Consider the following 13,488-nt stretch of genomic DNA (forward strand, 5'->3'; position numbering starts at 1 on the left):
ATAAACGTACCCATTTATTTTATGTGCACAAGCCGCTCTGTATAACATAAAAAACAACTTTATAATACTCTCCTATGGTCCAATGGTCTCAGTCCAGTGCCTCCTATCTTCTTGCAATTGCCGTCCTTCCCTGAAGGGTAGATTAGTATCTCCTCTTGAGGCAATTCAGCTGAAACATGTCATTTGTACAGACCCAGATGTCCTGCACGATCTTAGTCCTCCATTGCGCTCCTCTGCAGGTGCACTTCTCTCTGCCCTGGTGAGGGCAGATCAAAGTATTCAAAGTATTGTAGTGCACATGCGCAGGTGGTCGTTCACCTTTTCCTGTGCCTGTGCATTACAGTACTTTGTTCTGCCCACAACAGAGGTCTCTGTGTGGATGACGTAGGTTGCATCATCCACATGGAGCAGGGAAAGAGGATGGCAATCAAAAGAAGATAGGAGGCAGCGAAGTGAGACCAGCAACGTCCATTGGATCCAACCACACCGCAGGTGAATAGAATAATAATCAGTTTTTATGGCATACCGAGTAGCCTATTCACCTATATACAGTATTCTAGAGTGCTGTATATAAGAGCTCACTGGTGGTGGCCGCAGCTTATGAGGGAAAAATCTGATGACAGGCTCCCTTTAAATATACTTTAAAGTTCTGATCGGGGACCATAGCCAGAAATGAGACTAGTCCAGCTCCACCTCTAGCTGGCTCTTCTCAGTGCTGTTAGAGGTTTCTTCCTATGTACACAGAAGAGAGAGACCTGTCAACCTCCTTTGGTAGCACTGGAAAAAGAAGGCTGCGTGCGTAGCCGGACTAGTCTCATATATGGCTATGCTACTCAGCTGTATTTTTTATGTATATTTTCTCTGAAACCAAAGTGAGCAGCATGAATCAGTTGACAGATCCCCTTTGAAAAAAAAATGTATTTGTAAATAGCTGCTGGTGCCGCCCTAGGCGTTGGCCCTTGCCTATTGAACAACAGAACTCTGACTGTATTGTAAGTAGTCACGGTGTATAGATATTTGTACTTTGTGTGACAATATAATTTGGTCACCATATAATAGACTATTCCTGGATACAGAATTGCTATGAAACATTGCTTTTATGAATGTTCTTCCTCTTTTTTTTTCCTGTTACAATATGGTAATTTAATATATAAAATACATTTACTGAATAAAGCGAGGCAAAGTCTGTTACATTCTACATATGCTGTGAGCTATTTTGACAGCAGTTTTTGTTAATGGCTCAGTGGATGACAACAGCAAATAAAATGGTTTACCTCAAGGTTGACAGGCCATACTATTCTCATGTCCTTCACAGTCACACATCACATTTCCTTCTAACCCAATACACAGCTCTCTGTGCATGAATAACAAGGCCTGTACTGGCCTTTATACCATCTCCGGAAGATATTCAAGCCTACGTACTTATCCATCAGACTAGTACGCACTTGTGTCTGCATTTAGTCTCAGACGGCGTATTTAGGACAAGGCTTGTAGACCCTTCTACACATTCCTGCTACTGAGGCAGAACGCTGAGATTAAGACGTGGCAAGAGGTTGATGCTGGGAATGTTATTCTGCTGTTCAGGCGATTACATACAATTAGCGTGCCTGTGCTCTGTGTCTGAGATGTATCTGTATGACAGAAAATCACGCCAAACCAAGCATGAAGCGCACTGGATTAGTGATTGTATTACTATCGGAAAGCGGCAATATCTAAGGATCAGCTTCTTGCTTAAATGGTGGATAGATAACCACGCTCCTAGAATCGTTGCATATAAAGTCATTTTAACACATCTATGTTTCGCAAAGTATGGACTGCAGGGCTCCGACTGGCCATGGGTCTCGTGACCCAAATTCAACACCTCCATAGATTAGGCTGTTGAGATGATTTGTGGTCAGTCAGTTCTTTGTGGTTCTTACTTGCTCCATGATATGTGGATATCAGTTTACATCATGTGTTGTGAAAACGGCTAAGTTCATATCACCGTATTTTCAATCCAAGTGCTGTTCATGGAAAAAAAAAGCACCTGGACCAATGTTATTCAATAGGACTGTCAAGCTGACAGCTTTTTCTTCTTGGACAACAAGGGTGTTTGCAGAACCTATGGTAGAATCCTCTTTCAAAGGAATAGGGAAGCAAGTCTAGGTCCAAGGGAGCAACTTATCATCTATAATGTATCCAAAACAATGGATGGCATCCCAGGGGTATTTTCCATATTCTTTATTCTATCAAAACGTATGTAACGTTTCACCCTACAAATGGGCTTTCATAAGTGTACCGCCCCGGGGCTCGGCCGGCTGCCGAGCCGCTCGGATCCGTGCTCGTCGGTGGGTGGCTCGAGCTCCTCGCGGACCCGGGGGTCACGTTGCTCTGAAAGGGGTTTGGCGCTACACGTAGGGACTTTGGTGGGAAGGTCCACGGCCGAAGCCGCGGTTGTTTGTAGGGGATTTGAGTTCGTGAGACCACCCACGGGTTGTTGTGAATGGATGGACACCACCGCTGCCGTTGACTAGGCTCCCGGGTACGGTGTTGCGCAGCTTGGTGTTGACCCCTCCGTGTGTAGGGGGAATGATGGTCCCGGGGGCCCGAGGGAGGTGCTGAGGCGGGGGGATGGATGGTGCTGGCGTGTCGGTGCAGTGCGGCGCGGTGCACGGCCCGAAGGCACTGTTGTACTCACTGTTACAAACACGCTAGAGTCTCTGGTAAACGAAACAAGATGGTGGATGGTGCCCGCAGCCGGCTGCGCTTTTCCCCTTTTCAGGTTGGTGGTTTCCGCCTTTCTCCTGCACCTCACTTGTGTAGAAATGATGACTCCTATGCCTGAGCAATGGTAGTCCGCTCCCCAGCCTGGTGTGTGCCGGGAAAGCCCTTTTTGCCCGCAGACGCTGGCCCGTCAGGTATCTATGCCTGGGCGGTGACTTTCTACACTTGAGGGTTGGGCTGTTGTCTTCAGTCGGATCTTAGGTGGGAAAGTGCCTAAAGTCCAGTCCTCAATCAGTTGATTTGACTCAGCCCTGTTGTTTCTGGGCCTCGTACTGGGTCTGAGTACCCCTCCTAGTGCTCCAGTTTCCAATCGGTTCCCTGGTTCGGTATCGGCGAGCCACCGCCCGTCCCCGGTCCCTACGGTTCCACCGGCTGTAATCCCAGCTCCTGCAGGTGGCCACCACCGTCTGCCTCCTTGCCAAAGGTGACTGGGCTCCAACCCAGACACCTGTTGTAGACTATGGGAGACCTGGATGCAGGTCTGCCCTTGAACTTCACTCCACTCCACTCCACAGACTAGACTAGACTACTGTTTTTCCCGCCTCCGGGCCTGTGAACTCCTCGGTGGGCGTGGCCATCCACCTGGCTCCGTCCCCCTGGTGTGAACATCAAACTCGGAGGGAGGTGACAAGGTTTTTGTAGTTTCGCTGATGTCACCTTATTAAGAGAGGGAGGAAGGTGTTTGTGTAACGGCCTACCTTTGACAACTTGGCTAGTCCAGGGCGTCACATAAGCATAAACATCTTCTCCCAAAGCACAGGTTTAAATACACCAGTAATCCGTATAACACCAATCAGATTAATATTATACTGATTACTGGTGTATTTAAACCTGTGCTTTGGGGAAGATGTTTATGCTTGAAAAAGTCCATTTGTAGGGCGAAACGTTGCATATGTTTTGATGGAATAAAGGATATGGAAAATACTCATGGGATGCTGTCGGTTATTTTGGAAGCTTTTTCTTCTTGATTTGAATGTCCACATGAAGCATATTGCAGGATGCATTAGTCTTTTCCATATTGCATATGAGACTCATCTATTTTTGGATTTGCCCTAAAAATCAAATCCTATATAAATCATCCGTGTAACATCTGATTTTTACAGACACATTGCAATTTTTAAAGTAGAAAACTGCACTGGATCTTGAAAACTTTAAGGAGGAGTCCTGGGGTGAGAGGAGTATAATAGGAGTAGTCCTGGGGGGAGAGGAGTATAATAGGAGTAGTCCTGGGGGGAGAGGAGTCTAATAGGAGGAGTAGTCCTGGGGGGAGAGGAGTATAATAGTAGGAATAGTCCTGGGGGGAGAGGAGGATAATAGGAGGAGTAGTCCTGGGGGGAGAGGAGTATAATAGGGGGAGTAGTCCTGGGGGGAGAGGAGGATAATAGGAGGAGTAGTCCTGGGGGGAGAGGAGTATAATAGGGGGAGTAGTCCTGGGGGGAGAGGAGGATAATAGGAGGAGTAGTCCTGGGGGTGAGGAGTATAATAGGAGGAGTAGTCCTGGGGGGAGAGGAGGATAATAGGAGGAGTACTCCTGGGGGGAGAGGAGGATAATAGGAGGAGTAGTCATGGGGGAGAGAAGAATAATAGGAGGAGTAGTCCTGGGGAGAGAGGAGTCTAATAGGAGGAGTAGTCATGGGGGAGAGGAGGATAATAGGAGGAGTAGTCCTGGGGTGAGAGGAGTATAATAGGAGAAGTAGTCCTGGGGGAGAGGAGGATAATAGGTGGAGTAGTCCTGGGGGGAGATGAGGATAATAGGAGGAGTAGTCCTGGGGGAGAGGAGGATAATAGGTGGAGTAGTCCTGGGGGGAGAGGAGGATAATAGGAGCAGTAGTCCTGGGGGGAGAGGAGTCTAATAGGAGGAGTATTCCTGGGGGGACAGTAGAATAATAGGAGGAGTAGTCCTGGGGGGAGAGGAGGATAATAGGAGTAGTCCTGTGGGGAGAGGAGGATAATTGGAGGAGTAGTCCTGGGGTGAGAGGAGTATAATAGAAGTAGTCTTGGGGGGAGAGGAGTATAATAGGAGGAGTATTCCTGGCGGGGAGAGAAGAATAATAGGTGGAGTAGTCCTGGGGTGAGAGGAGGATAATAAGAGGAGTAGTCCTGGGGTGAGAGGAGGATAATAAGAGGAGGAGTAGTCCTGGGGGGAGAGGAGGATAATAAGAGGAGGAGTCCTGGGGGGAGAGGAGTATTATAGCAGGAGTAGTCCTGGAGGTGAGGAGTATAATAGAAGTAGTCCTGGGGGTGAGGAGTCTAATAGGAGGAGTAGTCCTGGAGGTGAGGAATATAATAGGAGGAGTAGTCCTAGGGGGAGAGGAGGATAATAGGAGGAGTAGTCCTGGAGGTGAGGAGTATAATAGGAGGAGTAGACCTGGGGGGAGAGGAGGATAATAGGAGGAGTAGTCCTGGGGGGAGAGGAGTATAATAGGAGGAGTAGTCCTGGGGGGAGAGGAGTATAATAGGGGGAGTAGTCCTGGAGGTGAGGAGTATAATAGGAGGAGTAGTCCTGGAGGTGAGGAGTATAATAGGAGGAGTAGTCCTGTAGTGAAAGGAGGATAATAGGAGAAGTAGTCCTGGAGGTGAGGAGTATAATAGGAGGAGTAGTCCTTGGGGAGAGAGGAGGATAATAGGAGGAGTAGTCCTGGGGAAGGGGAGTATAATAGGAGGAGTAGTCCTGGAGGAGAGGTGTCTGATAGGTGGAGTAGTCCTGGGGGGAGGTGTTTAGGTGCCTAATGTGTGTGGGGGGCGTGGCCGAGCGGGGCAGACGTGGCCGAGCGGGGAGGCGTGGCCGAGCGTGTTGGGGCGTGGCCGAGCATGTGGGGGCGTGGACGAGGGGTAGAGTGTGGGGGGGCGTGGCCGAGGGGAGGCAGAGTGTGGGGGGCGTGGCGGAGGGGTAGAGTGTGGGGAGCATGGCCGAGGGGGGCAGAGTGTGGGGGCGTGGCCGAGCGGGGAGGCGTGGCTTAGTGTGGGGGGCGTGACCGAGCGGGGGCGTGGCCGAGCGGGGCAGAGTGTAAGGGGCGTGGCCGAGGGGGCAGAGTGTGGGGGTGTGGCCGAGGGGGCAGAGTGTGGGGGCGTGGCCGAGGGGGCAGAGTGTGGGGGGCGTGGCCGAGGGGGCAGAGTGTGGGTCGTGGCCGAGCGGGGAGCATGGCCGAGCGTGGGGGCATGGCCGAGCGTGGGGGCGTGGCCGAGGGGGCAACTATGCAAAGCGGTTTCCATAGTTACCTGATGTGTATCATTGTTATCAGCGTACGTGTGTCAGGAGTCGGGGTATGCTAGTAAGCATGGTACACATCAGGTAAGTATTCAAAGAGACAGTGCTGGGTCACTTGTTGGTCTCCTGCTGTGCAGCACACATCAGCGTGTGACAGCGGGAGACCAACGATCAGAATGGGCAGGGAGCTGGCATACGCTGGTAACCATGCTACACAATATTACCCGATGTGTACCAAGGTTACCAGCGTACCCTGCACCCCGCACGCACGGGAGCCCACACCAGCGTACGGCGGCAACCCCAGCAATGCGAGGGTATGTGCCGGCTGGGTTGCCAGCGTACGCTGGTGTGGGCTCCCGGGGGTACAGCACTCACCTGGGAGTCGGGGCTCCGTGTCGGTTCGAGGAATGAGTGCGGGGGGCGGGGCCAGAGCGAGCGTGCAATGCGTGAGGGGGGCGGGGTGTGGCCGAGTTGCCAATGCGTGCAGGGGGCCGGGGCGAGAGGCCAATACGTGTGGGGGGCGGAGCCTGGGCGAGCGGCCAATCCGTGCGGGGGGGCGGAGCCAAGGTGAGGCGAGCGGCCAATTAGATGCTTGTCACGGTAACGACAGAATTTTGGAACAAGACAGACAGACAGACAGACAGACAGAATAAGGCAATTATATATATATAATGTATAACAGTGGCCGTCATTTATAGTTATATGTATATAACTATAAATGATGGCCACTGTCCTTATAGATCTCTCCATTATATTACAACCATTGTACTTATATTTAGTATCTATATATATAATTGCCTTATTCTGTCTGTCTGTCTGTCTGTCTGTCTGTCTTGCTCCAAAATTGTGTCCTTACGGTGACACAAAGCTGATTGGCCGCTGGGCTCGCCATGGCCCCGCCCCCCGCACGGATTGGCCGCTCGCCCAGGCTGCGCCCCCACACGGATTGGCCGGCCGCTCGCCCAGGCTCCGCCCCCCCACAGATTGGCCTCTCGCCCCGGCACCCTGCAGGCATTGGCAACTCGGCCACGCCCCGCCCCCCTCACGCAATGCACGCTAGCTCTGGCCCCGCCCCCCCACGCATTCCCCAAACCGACACGGTCACGGAGCCACGACTACCAGGTGAGTACAGTACCCCTGGGAGCCCACATCAGCATACGCCGCCAAACCAGCCGACACATACCCTCGCATTGCTGGGGCTGGCCGGCGTATGCTGGTGTGGGCTCCCGTGCGAGCGGGGGACGAGATACGCTGGTAACCATGGTAGCATATTTACCAGCGCATCAAGGTCCTGCAGCGGCGGAAAATACACACACACATGCACATAACAGCACACACACACACACACACATCAGATCACACTCACTCTCACACACACCTCACACACACATCGCATCCACACATCAAGGTCCTGCAGCGGTGGTACATACACACATGCACACACATAACAGCACACACACACACATACACACACACATCAGATCACACTCACTCTCACACACACATCACACACACACATCACACACACATCACACACACACATCACACACACACATCACACACACATCACACACACACATCACACACACATCACATCGCATCCACATACTCACAACATCCTGGGATATCGCTTGCTTCTCGGCGGCGATACTGTGCTGTGAGCTTCCAGGACCTGCCGGAGGATCACATGGCCAGAAGCATGTGGTATCTCCGGATGTTGTGAGTATGAGCGCGTATGTGCAATATCGTCAATGTGTGTGTGTGTGAGTGTATGCGATCGGGTGTGTGTGAGTGTATGCGATCGGGTGTGTGTGAGTGTATGCGATCAGGTGTGTGTGAGTGTTTGCGATCGGGTGTGTGTGAGTGTATGCGATCGGGTGTGTGTGAGTGTATGCGATCGGGTGTGTGTGAGTGTATGCGATCGGGTGTGTGTGAGTGTATGCGATCGGGTGTGTGTGGGTGTGTGAGTGTCGGCAGAGGAGCACGGCATGCTGGAGGAGGCTGGGAGGAGAGAGGCTGATCCTGGGGAAGGCTGGGATGGGGAGGCTTAGAGAAGAGAGGCTGATGCTGGGGGAGGCTGAGGCTGGGGTAGGCTGGGAGGAGAGAGGCTGATGCTGGGGACCGAAAAGGCTGATGCTGGGGGAGGCTGAGGCTGGGGTAGGCTGGGAGGAGAGAGGCTGATGCTGGGAGGAGAGAGGCTGATGCTGGGAGGAGAGAGGCTGATGCTGGGGGAGGCTGAGGCTGGGGTAGGCTGGGAGGAGAGAGGCTGATGCTGGGAGGAGAGAGGCTGATGCTGGAAGGAGAGAGGCTGATGCTAGGGACAGAAAAGGCTGATGCTGGGAGGAGAGAGGCTGATGCTGGGGACAGAAAAGGCTGATGCTGGGAGGAGAGAGGCTGATGCTGGGATGAGAGAGGCTGATGCTGGGGACAGAGAGGCTGATGCTGGGATGAGAGAGGCTGATGCTGGGGACAGAGAGGCTGATGCTGGGGACAGAGAGGCTGATGCTGGGAGGAGAGAGGCTGATGCTGCGGGTAGAGAGGCTGATGCTGGGAGGAGAGAGGCTGATGCTGCGGGCAGAGAGGCTGATGCTGCGGGTAGAGAGGCTGATGCTGGTGCAGCATGGGGGATGGAGCACGATGGGGGGTGCGCAGCATGGGGGATGGAGCACGTTTGGGAGAGCGCAGCATGGCGGATGGAGCACGTTTGGGAGTGCACAGCATGGCGGATGGAGCATGTTTGGGAATGCGCAGCATGGCGGATGGAGCACGTTTGGGAGTGCGCAGCATGGCGGATGGACCACGTTTGGGAGTGCGCAGCATGGCGGATGGAGCACGTTTGGGAGTGCGCAGCATGGCGGATGGAGCACGTTTGGGAGTGCGCAGCATGGCGGATGGAGCACGTTTGGGAGTGGGCAGCATGGCGGATGGAGCACGTTTGGGAGTGCGCATCATGGCGGATGGAGCACGTTTGGGAGAGCGCAGCATGGCGGATGGAGCACGTTTGGGAGTGCGCAGCATGGCGGATGGAGCATGTTGGGGAGTGCGCAGCATGGGGGATGCAGCATGATGGGGAGTGCGGAGTATGGCGGATGGAGCACGTTTGGGAGTGCGCAGCATGGCGGATGGACCACGTTTGGGCGTGCGCAGCATGGCGGATGGAGCACGTTTGGGAGTGCGCAGCATGGCGGATGGAGCACGTTTGGGAGTGCGCAGCATGGGAGATGGAGCACGATGGGGGGTGCGCAGCATAGGGGATGGAGCACGATGGGGAGTGCGCTGCATGGGGGATGGAGCACGATGGGGAGTGCGGAGTATGGCGGATGGAGCACGTTTGGGAGTGCGCAGCATAGCGGATGGAGCACGTTTGGGAGTGCGCAGCATGGTGGATGGAGCACGTTTGGGAGTGCGCAGCATGGCGGATGGAGCACGTTTGGGAGTGCACAGCATGGGAGATGGAGCACGATGGGGGGTGCGCAGCATAGGGGATGGAGCACGATGGGGAGTGCGGTGCATGGGGGATGGAGCACGATGGGGGGTGCGCTGCATGGGGGATGGAGCACGATGGGAAGTGCACACCTCCCCCCAACACACACACACACGCGCGCACACTGCACAACTCACCACACACACACTGGGAACCACAAACAACTGCCCTACACAGACACCCACACACACACAAACAACGCTGCACACACACAACACCCAACACACAAACACCGCGGCACACACAAATATACGCACATACCGCACAACACACACATTGCACAAAACATGACCTCCCCCCAAAACACACCACACACACACAAACCGCGCAACACACACACACACAACGCGACAGACACACAGCGCTCCACAAGCAACGCAACACACGCAACACACATACAACACCGCTCTCACCCCCCGTCACACCCAGACAACACCCAGAACATGTACAGCGCCCTACACAAACACTTGGTAACTACACACAACATCTATATATATATATATAACAAAAATCATACATTAACTACACAATACGTAAATTCTAGAATACCCGATGCGTAGAATCGGGCCACCTTCTAGTTAATTATATATACTTTACATTTCATGCGTTTTTTGTCTTTCCCACAGTAGTGAATCTATTTCTGCCATAACCTGACATGGCTCAAATGTGACATGTTCATGAATTTTTCAATTGACAGTTGAAGATCTATGAAAATGTCACTTGCAACTTTCACTGCCAAAATAATCCACAGGAGCTGATTTATTGTCTGTAAGGGGCACTGGCTATCATAACCATGGCTAATATCTCATGCTTTCTGCTGCAGAATGTGACGACAGGGTGAGCAGGTTAATGTATTATTTCATGGAAAATCCAGTAGTGCATAGCCTTTTAAATATGTGAAATTAATTGAAGATCTATATCTTCCCCGCACATACTGCATATATCAGACAAAGCTGAAAGTCCTATAACTCAAAGTACTTGATAAGTGTGAAATATGAACCTCAAGGATGGAGTGAACGTGCTGGTTATAATACCACTGGAAGGAGCCACCATCCATTGCGATGCTGACACTCTTCAGCGCAGTGATTATCTGTAATAGTAAAACCATGGAAGCCTATTGATTACCATTGTTTCTTGGTCATCTGGAGAGATATTGCTGGTCTCTAATGTATTGTTTACTCTCCTAGGATCAATTCTGTTTATGGGAAAAGTGACAAATCCAGATCAAAGCGACGCAAGAGGACGAGATGTTGAATCGCTATAAATGCCATCAATGCCCCGATTCGGAGGACGTGTGAGACATGGCCTCGTCTGTTACCAGCCCATGTCTGGCATAAGTGCTCTTTTTAATCATGGAAGTTATTGTTGGCTCTGATGTAAAGAAAGAAAATATGAAATTATCAACATCTATCCACTTGACGTTTGCGGTTTTGTTTTTCCGTTTTGTCAAGTTAAATGTTTTTTCTCCAGGTATTGTCAATGATTTTCGTGTAGTGGTCATATTCTGGTTAATAGTGCAGAAAATAGTCTGGCGGCACACCGCTGTATTTCACCACTAAGTTAAAGGTGTTTTCTATTCCTTTTCTTTTATAATAAACTTTTAAAAAGAATAAATAAAATACACACTCACCTATAAAGCCTGTAGGAACATATGCCCAATCAGCCAATAATAAGATATATTAGTCTTTATGAAAATGTTAAAAACAAAGTGGGATGGCGGCAGAATGGGCAGCGTCAGGATACAAATATAGCAATATCAATCTAGCATCCTGAAAAGCGCAAAGATCAAACATACAAGTGTTTAAATTAATGTAAAGTAATATTCAAGTAGTCCTGAGCTAAATGGAAGTTAAACTATATGCACAGTGTACAAAAAGCTCAAGATATATGTAAGTAATGCATTTGTAATCTGTTCACATATTGGCATAAACCCACCCCTATGCACGTTTCGGCTTTTGGCTTCTTCTGGCGTATTCATGTGTCCCTCGACGCTCTTCCATGCCACTGAGTGGGTCCCCACCAGTCTTCTTTTACTGCTGATTGGCTTCAGTCGTATGGTGCTGACCAATCAGTAGCTGAGGGGGAGACTCCTTATATATAAAACAGCTTGGAAAACTAGTAAACAATAGTATGGGTCACCAGGGAACACATTTATAGGATTCCATGTTTACAGAAAACATGGCCAGATACATTGAGAATATGGACCCTATTCGTCACAGGGTTTACGCCAGAATCCTGTCACAAAAAGCTTTGAAAAGTTACAAGATTTAGGTGTAAAATGAGGCTGTGCTAAATCGTTGTAACTCATACCGTTCTCAAGCCATTTTCGACCAGCTCTAAAAAAGTGGGAAAAGCTTGTCGGGAAGGGAGCGTGCCAACCCTCAGTTGTCAAATTCAGAATGAGCTGCAGCGTTTATTACACCACAAATCTCACATTTCACTCCAATCCTTGACTAGAATAAGATTTGTGGGGAGGCTCACAAGGAGGCTCCCGCCACTCTTCAGATGACCCCAATTCATTAACAGACATGTACCTCTTAATGAATCATGGGCACACACCCCCATGAATAAAGAACAGATTTGGACTTTTACTATGAGTGCCATGGTTCTTGTCTTTCTTGTGGACTACTTGGATCGTCTGTCTGTTACCATGAGCACCCAGGACCAGCACAGTGGCTTGTTGACCAGATTAGGCTCACTGCTCCCCGGCACCAGCATTCGGAACAAGGCGGTGGTGCACACCCATGTCTCTTTTGCTTTATTCAAATCATTTTGCCCTCACACCTGGTTTTTGTCTAGGTTTGTATGTTGTGCTTTTTTTCTTTTGCACCCAATTCATTATCCTATTTGTGCCTCTTTTAAAGTCTACTTTATATCTACACGCCTGTGTTAAGTTTTTTTTGTTTTATGGCCAGAGTTTAACTATTCCAGATGTTTTCAGAAGGTTCAACTATTGCGACTTTTTAAAAAGATGCAAAATTTGGCTCAGCTCTAGCCGACCCTTGGTGTAATTTTAATCATGTTTTTGTGACTTTTTGATAAAAAAGTTGCAAAAATGGTTAATGGGAGGAAAGAAGCCCTTTTTTGACTTTGTGCAAAATTCATGAACTAGGTGAACTATTTTGATGAATATTAGTAAACGCAAGACTAAAAAGAAAAATTACTTAAGAAAAGAGCAAATCATAATTTAGGGCCATTGTGTTGTGCCTAATGCAGGACAACAGGGGGAAAAGTATAGAATTCAAAGAAGATGTTGTCCTTGGGAGATTTGAACCCAGGACCTTAGCCCTGCAAGACTGCAATGTTAACCAAATGAGCAGCCATGCCTCCCCAATTTTCCAAGAGTTTTCTTTTAAAGTGTATCAACTCTTCCTTGCGACCTGTTCCCTCCACCTGTCTCCATAGACTTTTATAGGCAGCCAAGGTAATTTGATCCCTCACTGATGTTCTGTGCAAAAGACCTGTAGTTCAGAATGTAAACATTAGCAAAGGAGTCTGTTCCCTAGTTTTCCTGGTGTAGCAGTTTGTTAGGTCGGAATGGTCCAGTGGTCAAAAAAAATATTTATTCTCCTATTTGTTTGAGCTGAGAAGTAGTGATGAGGGAACACCATCATGCTCAGGTTCTCGTAATGACCAGATGGTGCTTAAATTGGCGCTACTTGAGTACCAGAGTATAATGGACGTCAATGGGGGACTTGAGCATTTTTTCTGAGAAATCTTCCGGAAAAACACTCAAGTCCTCCATTGACTTCCATTAAACTCTGGTACTCAAGTCAAGCCCACCCGAGCATCCAACTGCTCCGAGTACCGAGCACTTGAGCATTGTAGTGCTCGCTCATTACTATTGCGAATAAAGTAGCGGTGATGCACCAACAAGTAAAATCATACAATGCATTCCCCTTATGCTATAAACTATAGCAAGTCCATGGTAAGAAAAGAAAAAGATCATTTCTCTTATCTGCACTATAGTAATTCAGATGTGTTTATTCATCCAAAGCAGATTCTTTAAATGGCAGCATAAGAACCCAGAGAG

General features: G+C 49.8%; 1 protein-coding gene across 1 annotated transcript in view; it reads left to right on the forward strand.

Annotated features, from left to right (window-relative positions):
* Positions 1–12,303, forward strand: part of SERPINI2 (serpin family I member 2) — a 101,527-nt gene extending 89,224 nt beyond the window's left edge. Inside the window, exon 9 of the mRNA XM_075338562.1 lies at positions 10,643–12,303. Coding sequence (XP_075194677.1) covers positions 10,643–10,719 — 77 coding nt within the window. The 3' untranslated portion in view covers positions 10,720–12,303. The remainder of the gene's footprint in view (positions 1–10,642) is intronic.
* Positions 12,304–13,488: the final 1,185 nt, after the last annotated feature.

The sequence above is a fragment of the Anomaloglossus baeobatrachus genome, chromosome 3 (assembly GCF_048569485.1).
Source record: "Anomaloglossus baeobatrachus isolate aAnoBae1 chromosome 3, aAnoBae1.hap1, whole genome shotgun sequence".
Classification (NCBI taxonomy): Eukaryota; Metazoa; Chordata; class Amphibia; order Anura; family Aromobatidae; genus Anomaloglossus; species Anomaloglossus baeobatrachus.